Below are 25,140 nucleotides of genomic sequence, written 5' to 3'. Positions count from 1 at the left end.
TGTATATATGTCCATGCCACTCTCTCACTTTGTCCCAGCTTACCCTTCCCCCCACCCCCGTGTCCTCAAGTCCATTCTCTAGTAGGTCTGCATCTTTGTTCCTGTCCTGCCCCTAGGTTATTCAGAACCTTTTTTTTTTTTTTTAGATTCCACATATATGTGTTAGCATACGGTATTTGTTTTTCTCTATCTGACTTACTTCACTCTGTATGACAGTCTCTAGATCCATCCACCTCGCTACAAATAACTCAATTTTGTTTCTTTTTATGGCTGAATACTATTCCATTGTATATATGTGCCACATCTTCTTTATCCATTCATCTGTCAGTGGACACTTAGGTTGCTTCCATGTCCTGGCTATTGTAAATAGAGCTGCAATGAACATTGTGGTACATGACTCTTTTTGAATTATGGTTTCCTCAGGGTATATTTCCAGTAGTGGGATTGCTGGGTCATATGGTAGTTCTATTTTTAGCTTTTTGAGGAACCTCCATACTGTTTTCCATAGTGGCTGTATCAATTTACATTCCCACCAACAGTGCAAGAGGGTTCCCTTTTCTCCACACCCTCTCCAGCATTTATTGTTTGTAGATTTTTTGATGATGGCCATTCTGACCAGTGTGAGATGATATCTCATTGTAGTTTTGATTTGCATTTCTCTAATGATTGATGATGTTGAGCATCCTTTCTTGTGTTTGCTGGCAATCTGTATATCTTCTTTGGAGAAATGTCTATTTAGGTCTTCTGCCCATTTTGGGGATGGGTTGTTTGTTTCTTTGATATTGAGCTGCATGAGCTGCTTGTATATTTTGGAGATTAAACATGGAGGCTAAACAATACACTACTAAATAACCAAGAGATCACTGTAGAAATCAAAGAGGAAATCAAAATGCCTAGAAATAAATGACAATGAAAACATGACGACCCAAAACCTATGGGATGCAGCGAAAGCAGTTCTAAGAGGGAAGTTTATAGCAATACAATCCTACCTCAAGAAACAAGAAACATCTCAAATAAACAACCTAACCTTAAACCTAAAGCAATTAGAGAAAGAAGAACAAAAACCCCCCAAAGTTAGCAGAAGGAAAGAAATCATAAAGATCAGATCAGAAATAAATGAAAAAGAAATGAAGGAAATGATAGCAAAGATCAATAAAACTAAATGCTGGTTCTTTGAGAAAATAAACAAAATTGATAAACTATTAGACGGGCTCATCAAGCAAAAAAGGGAGAAGACTCAAATCAATAGAATTAGAAATGAAAACGGAGAAGTAACAACTGACACTGCAGAAATACAAAGGATCATGAGAGATTACTACAAGCGACTATATGCCAATAAAATGGACAAATTCTTAGTAAAGCACAACCTTCTGAGACTGAACCAGGAAGAAATGGAAAATATAAACAGACCAATCGCAAGCACTGAAATTGAAACTGTGATTAAAATCTTTCAACAAGCAAAAGCCCAGGACCAGATGGCTGCACAGGTGAATTCTATCAAACCTTTGGAGAAGAGCTAACACCTATCATTCTCAAACTCTTCCAGAATATAGCAGAGGGAGGAACACTCCCAAACTCATTCTACGAGGCCACCATCACCCTGATGCCAAAACCAGACAAAGATGTCACAAAGAAAGAAAACTACAGGCCAATATCACTGATGAACATTGTTGCAAAAATCCTCAACAAAATACTAGCAAACAGAATCCAACAGCACATTAAAAGGATCATACACCATGATCAAGTGGAGTTTATCCCAGGAATGCAAGGGTTCTTCAATATATGCAAATCAATCAATGTGATACACTATATTAAAAAATTGAAAGAGAAAAACCATATGATCATCTCAATAGATGCAGAAAAATGTTTTGACAAAATTCAACACCGATTTATGATAAAAAACCCTCCAGAAAGTAGACAAAGAGGGAACTTTTCTCAACATAATAAAGGCCATATGTGACACACCCACAGCCAACATCGTTCTCAATGGTGAAAAACTGAAACCATTTCTACTAAGATGAGGAACAAGACAAGGTTGCCCACTCTCACCACTATTATTTAACATAGTTTTGGAAGTTTTAGCCACAGCAATCAGAGAAGAAAAAGAAATAAAAGGAATCCAAATCAGAAAAGAAGAAGTAAAGCTGTCACTGTTTGCAGTTCACATGATACTATACATAGATAATCCTAAGGATGCTACCAGGAAACTACTAAAGCTAATCAGTGAATCTGATAAAGTAGCAAGATACAAAATTAATGCACAGAAATCTCTTGCATTCCTATACACTAATGATGAAAAATCTGAAAAAGAAATTAAGGAAACACTCCCATTTACCTTTGCAACAAAAAGAATAAAATACTTAGGACTAAACCTACCTAAGGAGAAAAAAGGCCTGTATGCAGAAAACTATAAGACACTGATGAAGGAAATAAAAGATGATTCAAACAGATGGAGAGATATACCATGTTCTTGGATTGGAAGAATCAACATTGTGAAAATGACTCTACTACCCAAAGCAATCTACAGATTCAATGCAATCCTTATCAAACTACCAATGGCATTTTTCACAGAACTAGAACAAAAAATTTCATGATTTGAATGGAAACACAAAAGACCCTGAATAACCAAAGCAATCTTGAGAAAGAATAACGGAGCTGGAGGAATCAGGCTCCCTGACTTCAGAAATAATTGCTTTTTAAAGGAAACTCATGCTCAAAGCTCAAAAACAGTTTTGAGAATGGATGGTTTTGGAAATCTTTCTACCATTATGTGATTTTGTTGCTAAAAAACTGTTGTGAGTGTGCTATCTACAAACTCAAATTTGTGAAGTTAAAAAATCTGGGGGCTTCCCTGGTGGCACAGTGGTTAAGAATCTGTCTGCCAATGCAAGGGACACGGGTTCGAGCCCTGGCCGGGGAAGATCCCACGTGCTGCGGAGCAACTAAGCCTGTGAGCCAGAACTACTGAGCCTGTGCTCAAGAGCCACAGCTACTGAATCCTGCGCGCCTAGAGCCCGTGCTCCACAACAAGAGAAGCCACCCAACGAGAAGCCCGCGCACCACAAGGAAGAGTAGCCCCAGCTTGCCGCAACTACAGCAAGCCCGCATGCAGCAAGGAAGACCGAACATAGCCAAAAATGAAAACAAACAAATAAATTAATTAAAAAAAAAACCTGGAAACAGAATTTTGTTAACAGCTTAAGAATCTTCCAAATGAAGAAATCGATTGTTTTTTTGTTAAAACTATGAAAGTGCAACCGCTTTGAATCAGTTTGCAAAATCACCTGTTGAAATTCAGGAAGATGAAACTTTACCAGCAAAAATCTTGGCATGCTTGTGGGACGGATTGAAGAATGAATGTTGTGATGTAGTAAACCCTGCCAGTGACGTTTTTCTTCGATTTGGATCTGTAAATTCTTTTGAGGTGTATTTTTGGTTATGGCAGATGTTTTAATCAAGTATGGAAATACACCCAACCTAAAACCAGATCTTCAAATCACTGTATAACAAAATGTTATGTCAAGATTTTCAGTAAGCATGAATAACAGTAAATCACACTGCTTTCAATAAAAATCCAATTTCTGTATTTTGAGAAACAAAGCATTCATTTAAGCAGTGTTTTAAATTTATTAGTCTAGAGTTGCATGTAGAATTCTCATATTTCATACTGTTGTCTATTTGTGCTTTCCCTGTTTGTTTTAATAAAGTTGTCAGAGATTTGTCTGGTTTTTTGCTTTTGTTTCAGAGAACCAGCTCCTTTAATTTATCTGTTTTCTAATTCAGCTCTGTCTCATTATTTCGTTTTTTCTGTTTTCTTAATTTATTTTGTTGTTCTTTTTCTAAAACGTTTGTGTTGAAAACTTATTTATTTATTTATTTATTTATTTTTGGCTGTCTTGGGTCATCGTTGCTGCGCACGGGCTTTCTCTGGTTGCAGCGAGCGGGGAGTACTCTTTGTTGCGGTGTGTAGGCTTCTCATTGCGGTGACTTCTCTTGTTGCAGAGCTCGGGCTCTAGGTGCGTGAGCTTCAGTAGTTGTGGCTCATGGACTCCAGAGCGCAGGTTCAGTAGTTGTGGTGCACAGGCTTAGTTGCTCTGCGGCATGTGGGATCTTCCTGGACCAGGGCTAGAACCCCTGTCCCCTGCATTGGCAGGCGGATTCTTAACCACTGAGCCACCAGGGAAGCCCTTGAAGACTTATTTAGTGTTTATATTTTTCTCTTAAAAACAGTAAGAGCATTTAAAGACCTCACAAGCTTATCTGAATACTACTTTGCTATACCTCATATGCTTTTTTTTTTTTTTTTGCGGTATGTGGGCCTCTCACTGTTGTGGCCTCTTCCGTTGCGGAGCACAGGCTCCGGACGCGCAGGCTTAGGGACCATGGCTCACGGGCCCAGCCGCTCTGCAGCATGTGGGATCTTCCCGGACTGGGGCACGAACCCGTGTCCCTTGCATCAGCAGGCGGACTCTCAACCACTGTGCCACCAGGGAAGCCCCCTCATATGCTTTTTAATAAGAATTATTTCCCTTTTTAAATTTTAAATAGAGCGTATAATTTAAATTTTAATTTAAACTTTGATCTAGGAGTATATTAAAAATTTCAATTTTAATGAATAAGTTCTAGAGATCGAAGGTACAGCATGGTGATTATAGCTAATAATACTGTATCATATACTTGAAACTTGCTAAGAGAGTAGGTCTTAAATGATCTCACCACAAAAAAAGAGAAAGGGTAATTATGGGACATGTTGGAGGTGTTAGGGAAAGCTATGGTGGTCATCCTTTTGCAACATATAAGGCTGTCAACATCTTATACAGCTTAGACTTACACAATGTTGTATGTCAGTTATATCTCAACAAAGTTAGAAAAAATGTCTTAGCATTTAAAAATATTGAATTTTATTATTGTTTCTGTTTATATTCAACTGTCTCAGACCTGCTTTTGAAGACCTTTACTGAAGTTTGCTTTGTGGTCTTATATTTGATACATTTTTGTAAATGTTCCACAGATATCTGGAAAGTGATCTCTGGGGGGTTGTGGGGACACACACACACACACACACACACACACACTCACACACACACTCATATACAGAGACACATCAAATCGGCCTTCATAGAAAAATGTCTACATCATTCATATCCTCTTTGTTTTTGGTTTTTACCCAGGTAATTTGCCAAAGCCTTAGAGGGTGTCTTTAAAATCTTCACCAGTTTTTAAAATCAAAAATATATTTAAATTATTTTTGGTTTATAATGATATGTACATGATGCATAGAGGTTTGTGACTAAATATATTTTTTGGATTTTCTCCCTTTTAAACATACCTTCACTATACTATCAGTGCTTTTTATTTTAAATTGCTTTGCAGTTAGAACTTTCTTTTCTTTGACCTTTGCCTTTAAGTCTTTTCCCATAATTTAATTTGTAAACTTCTCTACTCATTTTACTTTAAATGACCTTTAAAGGCAGTAGCAGGTAGTGATTGTGTCTCCGTTGTGTCTGCTTGCTGTTATGAAGGGAGCTGCGTTTCATCTTGTTCCTCTGTGGGTAACCTGTATTTTCTAACCTGGATGCTCAGAAGACATTTCCTTATCTTTGAAATTCAGAAATGTCACAAGGATATCTAGTTCTGTCAGCATGGTCACTAAGCTAACGTGGATTATTTTCCTGCAACAAATGAAGAGATGCTGGATAAACATATAACAAAAAAGTTAACTCTGTAGCCCAGCCAGTCCTTTGCCTGCTAGCTTAACAGATTTATCCTTCTCTCTCCCCCTGCACCACTCTGTATAGTAGGGTCTGTCCAAGCAAACTGTTTCCAGATTCCCTGGCCAAAGGGAGGCACCAACAGGAGGTGAGAAGGTGAGGACAGAGAGTGAGGCTCCCCACCCCTACCTACCTTTGACAGATGTCTCCATGGTACCTCTCCCTCTTAAGGGTTCCTGCCCTGCATCCTGGCAGAGCAGAGCTTTTCCCTGCATGGTCCCAGATCCTATTGGGCGACCCCTACCGTGGTTCTAGCTCCTCTGGGCACCCCACCTTTGAGGTTCTGGTCATACTGCCATCGCCATATGTCCCTCCACAGTAGGGGTAGGAGAAACTTTCTGCTATTGCTAATCTCTGCTAACCAGCCTCTCGACGGGGGGTTGGGGGGGTGCTTTTCAGCCCTTCTGCCCACTTGGTAGGTAGCTCACTGTTGCACATCTTTTTATTGAACTAGCTGACATAGGCTCTGTTTTCCTGACTACACTTTTCCTGTTTTACACATTAAAATAACTTAGTGTGAAAGAAAGGAAGGGGAAACTCAGAGCCCAGAGAGGAAAGCGTAGGGGTGGACGCTGCTTCAGGGTAGGGAAACCCCCAAAGGCTCTGGTAGGTGGGAGTCTTAATGTTCATGCCGGGAGGAAAGGTGTGGTCTTGGGTCCACAGCAGGCAGGAAGCAGGAACTCAGACCCTGGTTTCGCTGCCCCTCCCATAAGAGGGGACTAGACTCAGTCTGCCCGCTGCTCAGCAAAGTGGCTGAGATGCTTATGTCTACCAGGAGCTATGGCTGCCAAAGGAAAAGGCCCCCGTGACAAATGAGAACTCCAGACCTGTGCCTCGGGGATGTGCACTCCATATCTACACTACCCATGTGGTGCACGCCTTCCAGGCCAAGAGTGAATGGACAAACTGGTCCCCAACTGGTGAAACCTATGGCACCTGTGCCTCGGGCACAGATCTCTGCGCATGTGAAGCTCCAAAGGGAAAAGCAACACCTGCTGAAGATGGCCCCGCCCACAAAGAGTGATACCACACCTGGAAACTGTTTACCGCTAGAGAAATCAGAGAAGTACCACAAAGAAGATTAGTGCCTTAAGAAACTGAGATAATTGAGATTCTGAAAGAAAATATGCAAAGTTCAGAGAATAAAAATTGAAAGATTTGTACTCAGTGATAAATAAAAGATGGATTTATAAAAGAAACTAAACTGCTGGAAATGGAAAACGTCATCATTTAGATGAAAACTGAGCAGACAGGTTAAACTGTAAGTTAAGTTACAACTGAAAAAAGAATGTGTGAATGTAAAAATAATTTTGAGGAAATTGCTTACAAGATACACAGATAAAAACATGAACATTTTAAACAAGTTTAAAGGGGGGTGTGGGATGAATTGGGAGAGTGGGATTGACATACATACACTATTGATACTATGTATAAAATACATAACTAATGAGAACCTACTGTATAGCTCAGGGAACTCTCCGCAGTGCTCTGTGGTGACCTATACGGGAAGGAAATCTGAAAAGAGGGGACATAAGTATACGTACAACTGATTCACTTTGCTGCACGGGAGAAACTAACACAACATTGTAAAGCAGCTATACTCCAATAAAAATTAGTTAAAAAAAAGTTTAAGAAACTCGGAAAATACAATAATATATCAGTTAAAGTTTAGTTCAAGGACCAGTAACCACACTGCGTATTTTAAGGAGGAAGGGATTTAATACAGGGAATTTGATGCTTACAAATTGTTGAAGGGCTGAAGGACTGGATTTTGGATGGCTCTGCAGAATGACTCCCAGAATAATTCAGATTGACCCTCCAGGAGATTTACTACCACTGAGACTGCCACTGGAATCTGCTTGTTGTTCCTAAAACTTCCTCTGGACCCCCCAAAAGCTGGAAAATGGACTTGAAGTTGATCCGAGGATTCAGAAGCCATTGCTCTTCTGCCACCACCTTGACTACTTCTTCACAGCCAGGAAACTGGAGAGTGGACGGCGGAACACTGTTGCAGGAAAACATCGTGTTTCCATGACTTTTCTTGCCTGTAGAAACAACCAGAAATGGTCAGGAAAAAAGACCTTCATCCAGCGGCTTGCTGGAGCTACCTCATGCCAGCTTATGAAAGACACTTGTTGGGGCTTCCCTGGTGGTGCAGTGGTTAGGAATCCACCTGCCGATGCAGGGCACACAGGTTCAAGCCCTGGTCTGGGAAGATCCCACATGCCGCGGAGCAACTAAGCCTGTGTGCCACAACCACTGACCCTGCGCTCTAGAGCCCACGAGCCACAACTGCTGAGCCTACATGCCACAACTACTGAAGCCCGTGTGCCTAGAGCCCATGCTCTGCAACCAGAGAAGCCACCATAATGAGAAGCCTGTGCACCACAACAAAGAGTAGCCCCCGCTCGCCGCAACTAAAGAAAGCCCACGCACAGCAACAAGACCCAACACGGCCATAAATAAATAAATAACTTAATTAATTAAAAGCAGGGAAGAAAAGACACTTGTTAAATTTTCAGGAATTTTACTAGTCAGTTATTAAACATAGCCATTCTTAAATGCATGATAAATGAAATATAAACTTAAATTCTCAGATGAAGTATAAACTTACAGTGAAATAAATTATATTACATCACAAAGGTAATAAATACTAAAAACTCTTCACTTCCTAATTATTTGACTACACTTTATTATTATCTATGATTTTGTGGTTAATTTAGTCTATGACATGTGTATGGTGAAAATACTGTATAATGGTGTGCTGGTATACTACTTCACATCTCTTCACAACTCCGTGTTCACTGATATCACGTTGTTGGCTCGGAATTGGCCATTGTGGGAGTATCTCTACCATGGATAGGGGTAAATGCTACGGATCAAGGTGTTTTGTGAGACCCCGCACACATACCATTGTATTCATCTCTCTTCTGCATTCCGAACTTGGGCAAGTGCTTTCTAATTTTGGAACTAATTCTCATACAGAGCTCTAGTAGCAGTGGAGTCTGGAAAACAAAGTTATTAGCTTTTCAGCTTTTTTAATCTGATGGGGTATGAATGAATGTTGGATGAACCAGTCAAGAGTATTGAGCTTGAATGAAGAGGTCCAACATACATCTAATACATCCCTTTAGGAAAGAGAGAATATCGAGTTGGGGAGAGAGCCTGTATCTGAAATTATAGACTTAGAATGGTCCAGAATGAGTATTAACAGGTGAACAAGTAGATTTCTCATCAGCAACAAAATATCCTCCAAGTACTAAGTAAATAATTTGTAATTCTTTACCAAGTTGAACTATAATTCAAATGAGATTGAAATAAAGACTTTTTTTTTTTTAAGGAAAAAGACCAAAAAGCTTTCCATTTATAATTCCTTAATGAAAGAACTACTACATTCCCTTCATTAAGAAGGGAATCGAACCCAGGAGAGTGCAACAATGAGCAGAGAAATTAGTAAACTTGTAGAAAAGTCTAGGTAAGCATTGGTTGTGACATGCACCAATAACAACTACAATAATAATTACTAATAGTGAGGGGTTTAAAAGTAAGATTGAACTGAAATATTAGAAAACAATAGCATGGAAGAACAAAGCAATCCCAAAATGATAAGCAACCCAGTAGATAAAGGTAAAAAGCAAATTGTAGGAGGGGAAATTAGAATGGCCAAAAGACATGTAACAAGATGCCTAAGCTAGCAGTCAAGGAAATCCAATTACAGATGAAACAGTCTGATCATACTCCTTGTCAGCAAGGCTGTGGGGGAAATAGACATGCCGATAGGCTAATGGTGGGTCTGTAAGTTGCTACAACCATGATGATGATTTTAAAAGATGTTTACAAATTCTTTGATACTCCATCTTTCAGAAGGTGGAGCCTAATTTCTCTCTCCATGGGTGTAGGCTTTCCTTAGCATCTTGCTTTTAATGAACAGAATGTCAAAAATGACGGTGTGATTTCTGAGACCAAATCATAAAAGCCCCCTCATTCTGTGTCTTGGATCACCTGCTAGGGGAAGCCAGCTGTCATGTCATAAGAACACCTGAGCAGCCCTCTGGAGAGTCCCCTGAGGATGTTGTGAACAGCCATGTGAGTACACCTTCTTGGAAGTGGATCCTCCAGCTGCAGTCACACCTTCTGACGGTGGTAGCCCTGATCAGTGTCTTGACTGCAACCTTCTGAGAACTGCTGAGCCAGAACCACCCAGCAAAGCAATTCCTGATTCCTGACCCACAGAACCTGTGAGATAATAAATATTTGCTCTTTTAAGCCACTAAGTTCAAGGGTAGTTTGTTATGTAGTGACAGACAACTAACCCAACCACTTTGGAGAGCACTTTGGAAAAATTCTGTAATATTTTATCTAGGTATGTAGGCTAGAGAAATTCCCCTCAATTTATGCAAAGAGACACATGAAGATGTTCTTTGTGGAATGCTTTTCTTTCAGTTGGATAGTGGGTAAATGAATTGCAATATGCTTTTACAGTGGAAAACTATGGCACAGTTAAAAGTAAATTGCGTATACGGATTTGGGTAAGTCCCTAAACTCTAATATAGATTGAAATGTGCAAACTGCAAAAGCATATGTACAGTGTGATATTATTTATGTAAATTGAAAGATATATACAGCGATACTATAATATATTCTATACAGTTACACCCAAATGTAGGAAAATTTAAAATCATGGACCGGAAGGATACGTTCCACCTCCAGAATAGTGTTGTCACAGCTGAGTGAAGGAGGTGGAGGAATAGCATAGATGGGCAGGGCTTCGATGTCAGATATTTCTTTGAAAAAAACCTAAAGCAAATGAGGAAAAATATGAGCCCGTGTTCAATCTGGGTGGTGGGTCCATGGGTGAATTATATTGTTTGCTGAATTTGCCGTTTGTTTGAAATACTCTTTGTTGCCAGTAATGTAGATTTTCATTCCACTACTGTTTTTGGATTTCTCCTTTGCTTTGCAAAGACCAGCACCTTTTCCAAATCAGCTTGCCTCTCAGCAAGCTGTCTTTGCTTTCTGACTTGATATCTCCTCACTGTATGCTGAGATTTCCTTATGAATTTGCATTCTTATTTCATAGACACCCTGGTTTTCTACTTATTTTTAAGGATGCAACCAGAAGCTTTGTAAAACTGTCTTCTTTCTTGTATCATATTATTGTTGACAATCTGTTTTTGGCTCTACTTCTTCTTGAAAGTGCTTCTTCCTCTGATGATGCAGAATTTTTATTTAGACCCTCACGTTGGTGTTTTCTGCTTACTCATTGCTGTCTGATTTGAGCTCTATCCAAACCCTCCTTGCCAATTGGCCTGCCCCTGCAGGATCTTTACAAGAGAACACAATTGTTTTGTAAGTGCTTAGCCCAACGCTCAGCTGGTATCCATCTAGTGCATCTTTGCTGGAGTAAGTAGGGATCTTCTCGTCCCTATAACTTAACTCTTGGACTCTGAGGAGGAGACATACATTTCTGGGGTATCTGAGGTCTTCTGCAGTTCTTCCTTAATCAAAAGCAATACACGAAAAGCCATAAACCCCACAGGTCATTGTTCGTACTGACGCTTATGCCCATAACAAATTTCACATCTTCACGTGCAGGGCCCGTGCCTCAGACCCTTCTGTTCCTAGCCGTGTTGCATGATCCCTGGGTAGCTAGAGGAAGGGGATTGTTGATTCACAGTGGTGCTAAGGGCAGTGAGGGTTTGACCCTGGCTGCTTTGAAAAAGCAATTCCAACAGAGTCCGAAGGGTGATTGTCTGATGTCACGGTTGGTCATTCCAGAGTCCCAGAAATAGAAGGGAATTTGGGTAGATAAAAATCTCCTCTTATTCCTTTACTATCTGACTCTATTATTTAGTCTGCATTCAAAGTGTGGATATGCCACTGATTATTTTCCATTTTAATCCTAACTGTGCCGACTTAATGGAAGCTTCTTCCACACCCTGGCACTGGTGCTGTTGGGAATATGATTATTTTTGTGTGCCTTCATGGATATTTTTAGGGGAATTTGACAAAGGCTCTATCACGGTTGGGTAGGCTCTTTAACTTCTAGAATGCAGGGTCAACATTGCCCCATGTTGTCTGCTAAATGGAGGACAGAAACCCCAGCAATGTATTCCAGGCGCTCAAAAGATGGCCCAAACTTCAGCTGACATCTTGTACGTCCTTTCTTGTTTTTTTTTTAAATTTAAAACAAAGGATATTATGGGGTTTTATTTCCATATATATTTGAAATGTTTATGACGTTTAAATGCTTCAAATATTACTTTTTATTTTTTTGCGGTACACGGGCCTCTCACTGTTGTGGCCCCCCAAGTTGCAGAGCACAGGAGGCTTCGGACGCGCAGGCTCAGCGGCCATGGCTCCGCGGCATGTGGGATCCTCCTGGACTGGGGCACGAACCCGCGTCCCCTGCACCGGAAGGCGGGCTCTCAACCACTGCGCCACCAGGGAAGCCCTCGAATATTACTTTTTAACACTAGACTTTTCAATGTGGTATAATAATTCTGTTTGAATAACACATTGTATATAGAGTATTTTTTCGGATTAAAAAAATTTTTTATTTCTTTAACTGTGGTTGATTTACAATATTGTGTTAGTTTCAGGTGTACAGCTTCAGATTCTTTTCCATTATAGGTTATTACAAGGCACTGAATATAGTTCCACGTGCTACATAGTGAATCCTAGTTATTTATCTATTTTATATATAGTAGTGTGTACCTATTAATCCTATACTCCTAATTTATCCCTCCCCATCCCCTTTGCCCTTTGGTAACCATAAGTTTGTTTTCTGTGTTTGCTGTACCTCCTTTCCAAAGTCCATCTAAGACTTTAAAAAATCTTAAATTAAGTTCTTTGAAAAAATTTCGGAGGCAAGTTCAAATACATTTCTCTACATGTCTTTCTTCCTCTCTCTATCTGTAGCCCATTACCAGAAATTGATGCAACTTAAAGTACTTTAGAGAGAAATGCTTCTCAAACTAAACTATTTGTGGGGAAGGACTAGTGTTTTTGTTTTGTTTCATTTTTTGTTTAAAGCTCCAGTCCTTGGCAGAGTGATTTCTGTAAAATGCAGAAAGAACGAATTAGTGGAAAAATAAAATAAAAAAAACAAAGATATACAAAAATCAAGTCAACTGGTCACGTGCTTAGGTGTTGGGACCGTGCTCCAAATTGCTATAAAAATTTCAATGCTTTCTTTCACTTCCTGTCCTTACCTGTCTTGTTGCAAACAAGCAGTAGAGAGTATTCAGCTGGCAGTGGTCCACACACTACACTCTGGGTCGTGTTGCTTAAGAGGCCCTGCAGAATTATGTTCTGGGGTACTCTTTACCCAGAATAATAACATCAGCCTACAGGAATGTGCCTGGGTCTTCGGCACTGCTGAGAAAAAAAATGGAAGAGTTAGTCTGGGTTCTCCAGAGAAACATAACCAATAGGATATATATATAGAAAGAAATTTATTGTAAGGAATTGGCTTAGATGGTTTTGGAGGCTGAGAATTTCTACAATCTGGCGAGCTGGAAACCCAGGAGAGCTATTGGTGTCAGCTCCAGCCGGAGTCCAGGTCCAGAGGCAGGAGAAGACCAAAGTTCCAGCTCACACTGACGGAAAGAACACATTTTCCCTTATTTTTCCTTTTGGTTTTATTCAGGCCTCTAACAGATTGGATAAGGCCCAGCCACCTTGGGAAGGGCAATCTTCTTTACTCAGACTACTGGCTTAAACGTTCATCTCACCCCAAAACACTCTCACAGACACACCCAGAGTAATGTTTAACCAAGTATCTGGGCACCCTGTGACCCAGTCAAGTTGACACAAAATTAACTGTCTCTGAAGAGCATCATCTCTTGGCATCGCTCAAGTCAAAGTGTGTGTGGCTCTTTGTTTTTGTTTTTTTTTTAACATCTTTATTGGAGTATAATTGCTGTACAATGGTGTGTTAGTTTCTGCTTTATAACAAAGTGAATCAGCTATACATATACATATGTTCCCATATCTCTTCCCTCTTGCGTCTTCCTCCCTCCCACCCTCCCTATCCCACCCCTCTAGGTGGTCACAAAGCACCGAGCTGATCTCCCTGTGCTATGCGGCTGCTTCCCACTAGCTATTTTACGTTTGGTAGTGTATATATGTCCATGCCACTCTCTCATTTTGTCCCAGCTTACCCTTCCCCCTCCCCGTATCCTCAAGTCCATTCTCTAGTAGGTCTGTGTCTTTATTTCCATCTTGCCCCTAGGTTCTAAATGACCTTTTTTTTTTTTTTAAGATTCCATATATATATGTTAGCATATGGTATTTGTTTTTCTCTTTCTGACTTACTTCACTCTGTATGACAGGCTCTAGGTCCAGCCACCTCACTACAAATAACTCAATTTCATTTCTTTTTATGGCTGAGTAATATTCCATTGTATATATGTGCCACATCTTCTTTATCCATTCATCTGTCAGTGGACACTTAGGTTGCTTCCATGTCCTAGCTATTGTAAATAGAGCTGCAATGAACATTTTGGTACATGACTCTTTTTGAATTATGGTTTTCTCAGTGTATATGCCCAGTAGTGGGATTGCTGGGTCATGTGATAGTTCTATTTTTAGTTTTTTAAGGAACCTCCATACTGTTGTCCATAGTGGCTGTATCAATTTACATTCCCACCAACAGTGCAAGAGGGTTCCCTTTTCTCCACACCCTCTCCAGCATTTATTGTTTGTACATTTTTTGATGATGGCCATTCTGACCAGTGTGAAATGATATCTCATTGTAGTTTTGATTTGCATTTCTCTAATGATTAGTGATGTTGAGCATCCTTTCATGTGTTTGTTGGCCATCTGTATATCTTCTTTGGAGAAATGTCTGTTTAGGTCTTCTGCCCATTTTTCTATTGGGTTGTTTGTTTTTTTGATATTGAGCTGCATGAGCTTGTAAATTTTTGAGATTAATCCTTTGTCAGTCGCTTCATTTGCAAATATTTTCTCCCATTCTGAGGGTTGTCTTTTCTTCTTGTTTATGGTTTCCTTTGCTGTGCAAAAGCTTTTAAGTTTCATTAGGTCCCATTTATTTATTTTTGTTTTTATTTCCATTTCTCTAGGAGGTGAGTCAAAAAGGATCTTGCTATGATTTATGTCATAGAGTGTTCTGCCTATGTTTTCTTCTAAGAGTTTGATAGTGTCTGGCCTTACATTTAGGTCTTTAATCCATTTTGAGTTTATTTTTGTGTATGGTGTTTGGGAGTGTTCTAATTTCATTCTTTTACATGTAGCTGTCCAGTTTTCCCAGCACCACTTATTGAAGAGGCTGTCTTTTCTCCACTGTATATTCTTGCCTCTTTTATCAAAGATAAGGTGACCATATGTGCGTGGGTTTATCTCTGGGCTTTCTATCCTGTTCATTGAGCTATATTTCTGTTTTTGTGCCAGTACCATACTGTCTTGATTACTGTAGCTTTGTAGTATAGTCTGAAGTCAGGGAGTCTGAGTCCTCCAGCTCTGTTTTTCTTTCTCAAGATTGCTTTAGCTATTCAGGGTCTTTTGTGTTTCCATACAAATTGTGAAATTTTTTGTTCTATTCTGTGAAAAATGCCAGTGGTCGTTTGATAGGGATTGCATTGAATTTGCAGATTGCTTTGGGTAATATAGTCATTTTCACAGTGTTGATTCTTCCAATCCAAGAGCATGGTATAATCTCTCCATCTATTTGTATCATCTTTAATTTCTTTCATCAGTGTCTTATAATTTTTTGCATACAGGTCTTTTGTCTCCTTAGGTAGATTTATTCCTAGATATTTTATTCTTTTTGTTGCCATGGTAAATGGGAGTGTTGTCTTTGGTTTATTACTTTGCCAAGAAATGTACCAGTTCTTCGACACTGAAAACAGGAACCCACCCCTTTGTTTTTAACCTGCTGACATCTTGCCCTTGATGTGACCATGATGCCAGGTGATACCCAGGAAATAGACTCTTTTTCAGCTCTGGTGCTTTTCATTCAAATAGCCCCCTCCTCCTGATACAGTCAGCTGCTTGCTGACACCGCTCAGCGCTGGGGCCCCCAGTGCTCTGTTGCTGACATTCTGGATCCCTTAGCATCTTAGTGTGCAATGCCAGCCAGCTGCTCTCTGAAACTCACCCTCTGCCCGGTCGTTCCTGACCCTTCTTCAAAACACGGTGTGTTTTATCTTCCACCTAACACATCATGAATTTCTTTTGCCCTGCATCCTACTTCATGTAATCCTTAGCAAAGAATTACTGATGATGTTTATTGAGAACATACCTGATGCTAAGTCAAGTGCTTTCCATACCTTATCTTATTTCATAGTTACAAAAATACTATTCAGTATGTTTCCAAACCCCAGTTTTACAGAGGAGGAGACTGAGGCTTACAGAGGTTAATTAATTTACCCACATGGCTAATCAGAGCAGAGCTAGGATTTAAATCTAACACTGCTTTTGACCAGAAAGCCCTGATTCTTAGCCAGGAAACCATACTGCCTTACAGAAAATACAGAAAGATTGTTCACATGGTAAACAGTCACTTAAATAATATTTCTCAATGAGTAAAATGGCTGTTGAAAAGAAATATATATATATATTCATTGCTCACCATGTAAAGATCCATCTCTTAAGTTTTAGCTCAGGACTGTGTTTTCCTTTGCTGGCGAACTTGTACATTTCCCTTCCATAGCCAAAGCTAGGATCTTAAAGCTTGGGTTTCCCCAGGTGGCTTGGAGTGAAATTTAGTCCTTAATTGCAGCAGCTGTTTTTAGCTTACTTGGTATAATGCTTTTCCTTTTTTTGAACATGACTTTATTTATCTATATGGCTGGTTCAATTGCACGTGTTTTCTTTCCCACTAGACTATGAGCATTTTGGGTGAATGAACTGAATACGTACCTAATTTTGTAAGCTGCTTTTTCCAGAAGCAATTATGCTGGTCTTTCAAGTGGGACTCAGTTGTGACCAGTTTTTTCTGCAAAGTACTCAGCGTTTCTTCTGTGGCCGAACGTGGCTTAGACACGCGTGTTTGAGTATAACCTTGTTACCGCGGCTGTAAAAATGTGTGTGTGGCCGGTCCAGAGCTTCAGGCAACCAAGTAAAAGGTGGTAATGGGAAGCTATTTATAAAATGCTGAGAAACTAGAGTGATGAGTGGTGAAATGGGGAGAAATGCCTTCCGGGCCTGTATCGACCTGAGGGGGGCCTCCCTCCAGGTGGCAAAATTAGAGAAGATCGGTGTGGGTATTTCCCCATGTTTAGGAAGGATTTAAATGATGGTTAAAAATGACAGCTGGTGAGACTACTGGGTCCCGGGGCCAGTGCTGAGAGGGAAGCGTTAGCCATTGTTGATGTCTCATCCCCTGGACCATGGGAATCTGTCCAGGCTGAAATGACCATGGCCACACATGGCGCCCCAAATTAGGACTGGCCTTAGGAAAGGGAGAGCAGCCCTAGCTCGTGCATCTGATTCTCACCTTTAAACCTGTTTGGTCTGAAATTTAACTTTGAGAAAAGAGGAGATGGTAATTGAAGTCTTCTTCCAAAGAAAGGTTCTTGCCTATTTGTGTATAAGGATAGATTTGGCCAGGAGGGAGAGGGGGAAAGTCTGACTTATATCAATAGTTAGCTGAATATGTGCCCCTTATAACTGGCAAAGGCATGCGTACTCTGGAACCAGCCCCCCCCCCCCCCCCCCCCATCGCTTGCAATTGGCCCGTGGATGTATGTACGTTTTGTTAGCTGTGGAAAGAGTTAAGACTGGGTTGGAGGCTGGCGGCTGGCTCTTGCCTCTGCCATGTGGTTGGGGCTCAGAACGTTGTGAGAGTTGCCCCAGTTGTTATGATGAGAGAAAAGTACCTTTGATAGAAATAGAGAAATCAGGAAGTGTGGCCTATTTTTTAGGAAGATAATTAGTTCATTTTTCTACATCTTGAGTTTGAAATGAGAGTTTGACGTCCAGGTGGAAATGTCTGGTGCTGAGCTGAGGCTGCTTGGTTGAAAGAGAGCTTAGGCGGCTTGTGTTCTAGATCGGATTCTTTCACTAACTGGCGTCCTGCTCTTGGTCAAGCCCTGTCACTTTGAAGAGTCTCTTGGGTTGATCTCTAAGTCAGCAGCTCTCAGCCCATACAGGGGCATGCTGGGGTGAGCTCTAGTTGGGAGGGAGAGAGAGGAAGGGGCGTCCTCTTGGGCCTGTCACTCAGTGGTGTCACAGGGAAAAGAAGACAGGGGCCCCCGCCCCCCTCCAAACATCCTTCATCAGGGACAGTTGCTGTCATGAGTGTGGCTTGAGGGATGGCAAGGTTTGGGAACCCTGAAGCCCTGAGCAGTCATCCCCAGAGACTGGCCTTCTGTTGCTGTCTCTTCCTGTAATTTACACCTTGTTACTCAGCAGTGCCCGGAGGGGCCGCTAGGACCACTCCAGCTTAATGTACAGACGCAAACTTTAGTGCCCAAAGGGACCCTATGGGGGACTCACATGGAGAATGATAGGTGTGTGGGGAGCGAGCACAGGGGCCGATTCTCTCCCACAGAACCCCTGTCAGGGAGGCCCTCAACCTCTGCTTGTATGCCCCCATTGGCGGGGAGATCACCCCTTCTGGTGCTGCCCAGTTTACCTTCCTGGAGCTCTGTTAAAAGGGTGTTCCCTACGCACACCCTAGAATTGACTCCCCCTCCTGCCTGCCAGTTCCCTAATCTGCTCAGAGGCTTCTCAATCCTCTTAGGCCCCTTTGCAGATGGAGAAGCAGAACCGGATATGCCCCGTGGCTCACTCACTGTGACAGAGCTTGCTCTTTCCCCTGTGGAGAGATCCAACTCTCTCTCTCTCTCTCTCTTTTCATATTCTTTTCCATTATGGTTTATTATAGGATATTGAATATCGTTCCCTGCGCTAAAAAAATCAGACCTTGTTTTTTTTTTTAACATCTTTATTGGAGTATAATTGCTTTACAATGGTGTGTTAGTTTCTGCTTTATAACAAAGTGAATCAGCTATACGTAGACGTATATCCCCCTATCTCCTCCCTCTTGCGTCTCCCTCCCACCCTCCCTATCCCAGCCCTCTAGGTGGTCAGAAAGCACCGAGCTGATCTCCCTGTGCTATGTGGCTGCTTCCCACTAGCTAGCTATTTTACGTTTGGTAGTGTATATATGTCCATGCCACTCTCTCACTTTGTCCCAGCTTACCCTTCCCCCTCCATTCTCTGTGTCTGCGTCTTTATTCCTGTCCTGCCCCTAGAAGACCTTGTTTTTTATCCATTCAATATATAATAGTTTGCATCCCAAACTCCCAATCCAACCCTCCCCTGCCCCCCTGCCCTTGGCAACCACAAGTCTGTTCTCTATGTCTGTGAGTCTGTTTCTGTTTTGTAGATAAGTTCATCTATGTTCTATTTTAGATTCCACATATAAGTGATATCATGTGATATTTGTCTTCCTCTTTCTGACTTACTTCGCTTAGTATGATAATGTCTTGGTCTATCCATGTTGCTGCAAATGGCATTATTCCATTCTTTTTTACGGCTGAGTAGTATTCCATTGTATATATGTACCACATCTTCTTTATCCATTCATCTGTCGATGGACATTTAGGTTGTTTCCATGTCTTGGCTATTGTAAATAGTGTTGCTATGAACATAGGGGTGCATGTATCTTTTTGAATTAAGAGTTTTGTCTGGATATATGCCCAGGAGTGGGATTGCTGGACCATATGGCAACTCTAGTTTTCTGAGGAACCTCCCTGCTGTGAGAGACCCATCCTTCTAACTGTGTCTCTCTTCCCTCCCTTTCACCTTAGTCTGGAGCCTCTGGCCCGCCTTGCACTGGTGGGAACTTCAAAGTCCCAGGGGTGGTGCTCTGGTACGAGGAGCTTGGAGGGTTTGTTCATCTGGTCTGAGGGGATGCGATGCTTTCATTTCCTGTGAGCATGCTGGAAGCTGCTTTGTTCTGGGACACCTTGAGATGCTGCCCACCTTTCCTGCAGGGCAGGTGTGATTGGCGTCTCAGAGGGCTACGCTCATGAGCCACTCGTGCAGGAAGGTACAGGGCTCCTTCTCAGAGGAACAGACTGTTGTCTGTGTTTACTCAGAGTCTGGCATTTCCGACCTGCTTTGAGTGCAGTGTAAGTGCAGAACCTGCTTTACCTGGGAAAGCAAAAAGCAAAAGTTGGATTTCCGCACAGTCACGGCTAAGACATATGGTCACTGGGCAGCCTCACATTTTGGGGTGTGCAGTCCTTTCCTAGGAGGATGGAGGATGCTTTTATCAGACCAGAGAAAGGAGCAGAGAGTATCCTTGTTTGCATGGAGAGACAGTTGAGTGATGCCAGGGTATCCCACAGTCTGCCAGGACCACATGGCTCAAGTTCCTCATTAAATGGGGAGAATGAAGTAAGACGTACAATGAAGGAAGGGACAGAACTTGGGATCCTTCGGGAATTGCTCTGGCCGCGGGGACCCTGGAATTCTCTGACTTGCCCTCTACCAATGTTCTTGTTATTTAAAAAATACTCCTGGCCATCTGAACACCAGGGTGGTCCTTCAGGGAAGGAAAGGAGGAACGGATGATGATGTCTTTCTTTCCCCTGCCCCCTGTCTCTTGTGAGCAGGGAGAAGATGCCTTTTCACCACGTGACGGCCGGCCTGTTGTACAAGGGGAATTACCTCAACCGATCTCTGTCTGCTGGCAGCGACAGCGAGCAGCTGGCTAACATCTCTGTGGAGGAGCTTGACGGTAAGGAGCCCGCCTTGCGTGGGAGGTGAGCCACCGAGGGAGGCATCTGGGGCCATTGTGCGTCTAAGACGCTGGCTGTCAGCTGGGGCCACGTCTAACCGTGATGCAGCAGGAAAGAGTTCAGAGATCACTTCTGCCTAAATGACTTCTTTGTGTGGGATGGACCTGGTGGCCTGAAAAATCTATGGTGAATATTTCGGTTCCTTTGGGTACCACAAGGAACCCTCTGACTGGGGAGACAGGCTTCTACTCGTGACACGTATTTTCCAATTGATGGAATCTTGGTCGCCAGTAGTGTTGCCCTGTTTCCATCTTCTCATTCACCATGGGGCCCAGCGGCGGGGAGGTCATAGACTTGTTCATGGCCGTCTCTTGACTTGTGGCCATGGTGCTTGGAATCCTGCCCAGATCAGAATCATCTGGAAGCTGTGTCTAGGTGGGAATGGCCGGCAATTATTTTGATTGCCGCTGTGCTTCTGTAACAGTGTAGCCTTGGCTTTGGGATGCGAACGAACCTGGGGACACGGTGACTGAATTCATCCTGGGACAGTGCCCCTTTGTATCCTGGGGAGATCAACTCCTTGATTAAAAAAAAAAATTAAAACAAGGAAGAAGGTTTTTGTTTTTGTCTTTTAGAATAGAGAATTAGGTTGATTCAGCCAGATGTTTGCCTAGGCATCTGCTGAGGCCACGCCAGATTGGTTTCCCTTCTTGTTTTGAAATGCTGTGTTCCTGGTGACACTGTTTTACAACAAGAAGTTTAAGTTTACTTTCTAAAATAGGGAAGTTAAAATTACCGCATATGGCCCATATCTTTGCTTTGAGTATAATGGTCTGAACCAGTGTGATTTCTTTGTGCACATTTCTTACAAGGGGTATGGCAGGCGGGGAGATTCATCTCTGGGCCAGGGAAGACGGGCTCGCTTCGTGAAGGGCACGAGACGGGGCAGGCGAAGGACAGGGCCGTCGGATAGCTTTCTCGCTCTCACCCGCGTTGTTTGCTTGCTTCTCGACAGGCATACCATGTTTTATTACGCTTCGCTTTATTGCACTTCGCAGATACTGCATTTTTTACGGATTGAAGGTTTGGGGGGCAACACTGCGTTGTCAGATGCCGGTTAGCATTTTTTAGCAATAAAATATTTTAAAATGAAGGTATGTACATTGTTTGTTTGGACCTAATGCTATCACACATTTAACAGACTACAGCATAGTGCAAACGTAACTTTTATATGCGCTGGGAAACTAAAAGATTCGGTGATTCGCTTTACTGTGCTCTTTACTTTATTGCAGTGGTCTGGAACCGGGTGCGCGGTATCTCTGAAGCCTACCTGTAGAGGCTTGTTTACGTCCATGATGGAGCAGTGGAGCCCAGCAGTGGGCTGGGTCTGGAGGAGAGGCCGGAGGATATTAGAGGAAGGGGAGTGATGTGGGCAGAGCCAGACTCCTTAGGCCCAGCATCTGCTCACTGTGGTCTGGACAGACTGGGGGCCAGAGAGGAGAGCAGTATCCTCAGATCTCCTGGCCTTCAACTGGCCAGAGGATATTTGGACAAGGGAACGGAAGCAGAAAATAGAGCCCTGACCTCCTCCAAAATGAGCCCATCCTGGTGACCACAAACAAGGCCGAGGCTGAGCTGGGTGTGTTGGCAAAGTGAGGTGAGGCCCAAGCTTTCCTGTGTCCTGGGAAGGAGTCCTACCTAGTGGAGAGCAGGGCAGTGGTGCATTGATTTGGGAGGGGGGCTGGTTGCTGGACCTCCAGTTTTAGTCATCACTTAGCAGGGGCGACTGGGAGCCTCCTGTGTGGAGCCCTGTGGAGCAGAGGCCATGAGACTTGGGCAGAAAGTCTGTGTGTTTCGGGCAACTCTTTTTTTTTTCTTTTTAAATTGATGTATCGTTGATTTACAATGTTGTGCTAGTTTCAGGTGTGTAGCAAAGTGTTTCAGTTATACATATACATATGTATATATATTCCTTTTCAGATTCTTTTCCTTTATAAATTATTACAAAATATTGAGTATAGTTCCTTGTGCTATACAGTAGGTCGTTTATCTATTTTATATATAGTAGTGTGTATAAGTTAACCCCAAACTCCTAATTTATCCCCACCCCCTTTCCCCTTTGGTAACCATAAGTTTGTCTTCTCTCTGTGGGTCTATTTCTGTTTTATATATAAGTTCATTTGTATCATTTTTTTTGATTCCACATATAAGCAATATCATATGATATTTCTTTTTCTCTGTCTGACTTACTTCACTTAGTATGATAAGCCCTAGGTCCATACATGTTGCTGCAAATGGCATTATTTCATTCTTTTTTGCAGCTCAGTAATATCCCATTGTGTAAATATACTACATCTTCTTTATCCATTCATCTGTCGATACTCATTTACGTGGTTTCCATGTCTTGGCTGTTGTAAATAGTGCTGCAGTGAACAGGGGGGTGCATGTATGCTTTTGAATTATGGTTTTCTCCGGATATATTTTGGGCAACTCTTGCAGAGGCTGCGATGCCTAACCCAGTGAAGTTTGGAAATCGTCTATGGCTTTCACATACCCTGGCTTTCCATTTGTCTTCCTCCTCCTTCCCAGCTTTGCCATGAATAATCAGGAGATGATTTTTCCAAGACTTCTCAGAGTGATGGCTTTTTTCTCTGTGAAATCTGGGCCACTGTCAGGGCGTATGGCTTTTCAAGAGATCCACTGCCTGGATTTCGGCCCTTCTCCACTCGGGCGCTGGCTGAACTCTGTTCTTGGGCAGGCAGCAGAGCTCACCACCCTGTTGTTTCTGTCAGGCACAGGCAGCTGAATGGGGCTGAAAGGCGCCTTCTCAGCAGGTGAGACTAGCGGGCGGTAATTCTCACAGCCCTGGAGGTCCAGGTGGGTGGCCTTGGCCCTGGTTGTAGGGGGCAGGGGTCCCTGGTTGAGTGAAGCTGGACTTTATGGCCTGAGGTCGGCTGGGGAAGATGCTGTATTTGTCCTTCAGGAGGGTAATCCAGGCTCTCAGCCTGAAGAAAGGCCATTTATTTTCTAATGGAAGATTCCTTCTACTTACTTATTTATTTATCTCTGCCAAGGTGAACCCTGAGTTATGACTGCTTACGCTTCGTTACGAGCATCTTGGGGCTCCAGGCAGGGCTGTGAGATGTGTTTTGAGTGCAGAACAGGCGGGCAGGGTCTGAAAACCAACTGGCTGGAATCAGTTCAGAGGACTGCAGCTTGGTTCTCGGGGAAGCCGGTTTCCGAGACTGTGCCTGTTTGCCGTCCTCTTGGAGCTGCCTTGTGTCAGCCAAGCCCTGATAGCCTACTGTTCGGGGCCGCTCATTTATCCTCACGGGACATGTGGTGCTGCATGGGGAGTAGATGCGTTGGACGCGGGTGGATATTGAAGCATCCTTTGTGGTCCAGCCACCTGGGGTGCAGATGTTATCTGGGTACCACCCCTGCCCCGGGTGGCTGCAGCCTTTTGCTCATGGATCACCAAGGGCAGGTTCCCTCACCTGGTCAGTGTTTGTCACTGGGGATGGAATGCCCCTTTCCTTCAGTGTAAGGATCAAGGGCGCCCAGTCCATGAGAGGTTACCCTCTGAGAACGAGGCCACTCAACATGCAGGCCACCTCCAGTTGCCCTTCGCTCTGGGAAGTTTCTGTTTCTTCTCTTTAAACAAAGCTTATGAGGAATTAAGGCAAAGCTGCATCCAGTTGGCCAGACTGGAATTGGAATTCACCCAACAGGCAAACTCAGCAATGATGAATTGGTTGAGATCCTTCCTTCCTCTCCTTCCTTCCTCTTCATTCATATTTTCATTCCTATTCATTCATTCATTACAGGAATGTTTACCCAAATGCTTTCTGGGTGGAGGAGGAATTCAGAGAAGTATAATCTTCGTTGCCTGGCTCAAGGATTTTACAATCCACCCAGGGAGTTTATGTACATACAAAATATATTAGCAGTATCTTGTACTTTTAGAGTGTGTCATGTGGAATTTTATTAGATGCATGAATTATAATTTTTTAAAAAGAGTTTTTTCATTGCTACTTATTGAATAATCTTGTGAGGCTGTCTTAATCTTAAACTGAGCTTGCCTGTATCTGAAGTTGACTCGTTTTCATTAATGTATGGTGTTCCATTGTATATAAATATACCTCAATTTCCGTATCCTTTCTATTCAGGATGGATATTCGGGTTGTTTCCAGTTTGGGGCTATTAGGATGTAATCAACCTCCCCTTCTGTTGCAGCTGTGATGTTGGGGGCTGCTGTCCTCACGGCTCCCTGTGGCCACCGTGAAATGTCTCCGTGTGGGTATTTCACGTTATTTTTGCCAGTAACAGTGTCAGCCTCTCAGATTAATTTCTTGGGTCTTCCTTTTAGCCTAGGTTAGTTTGCTGTCACATCTTGGATGGTTGTTATTTCTGTTTTTTTCTTCAGGAATGCCTGCCATTCTAATGCTAGATCTTCATTCGATGTTTTCCACAAAATGCGTCTCTTCTCACATCATTTTCCTCTGTTTTGCACTTCTACGTTCATTCTTGAGTCTGTCTACCACCTCGTTGATTTAGTTGTTTGCAGTCACTTAAAAAGATTTGTTTTTGATTCCCTTTAGAGTGTATTTTCATTATGGATGAAAGTTTCAGTTCCTCTGTAGTTTGATTTT

The 25,140-nt window shown here is 42.4% G+C and overlaps 1 protein-coding gene across 3 annotated transcripts in view; it reads left to right on the top strand.

The window, feature by feature from the left end:
• Positions 1-25,140, top strand: part of CALN1 (calneuron 1) — a 481,970-nt gene that overhangs the window by 129,773 nt on the left and 327,057 nt on the right. For all 3 annotated transcript variants that reach the window (XM_082857506.1, XM_082857508.1, XM_082857507.1), the window contains one exon: positions 20,363-20,487. In XM_082857506.1, coding sequence (XP_082713632.1) covers positions 20,363-20,487 — 125 coding nt within the window. The remainder of the gene's footprint in view (positions 1-20,362; positions 20,488-25,140) is intronic.

Source organism: Leucopleurus acutus (genome assembly GCF_964270905.1).
Source record: "Leucopleurus acutus genome assembly, chromosome: 16".
Classification (NCBI taxonomy): Eukaryota; Metazoa; Chordata; class Mammalia; order Artiodactyla; family Delphinidae; genus Leucopleurus; species Leucopleurus acutus.
The sequence above is the reverse complement of the archived record's forward strand: the minus strand, read 5'-3'. Positions and strand labels throughout refer to the sequence as shown.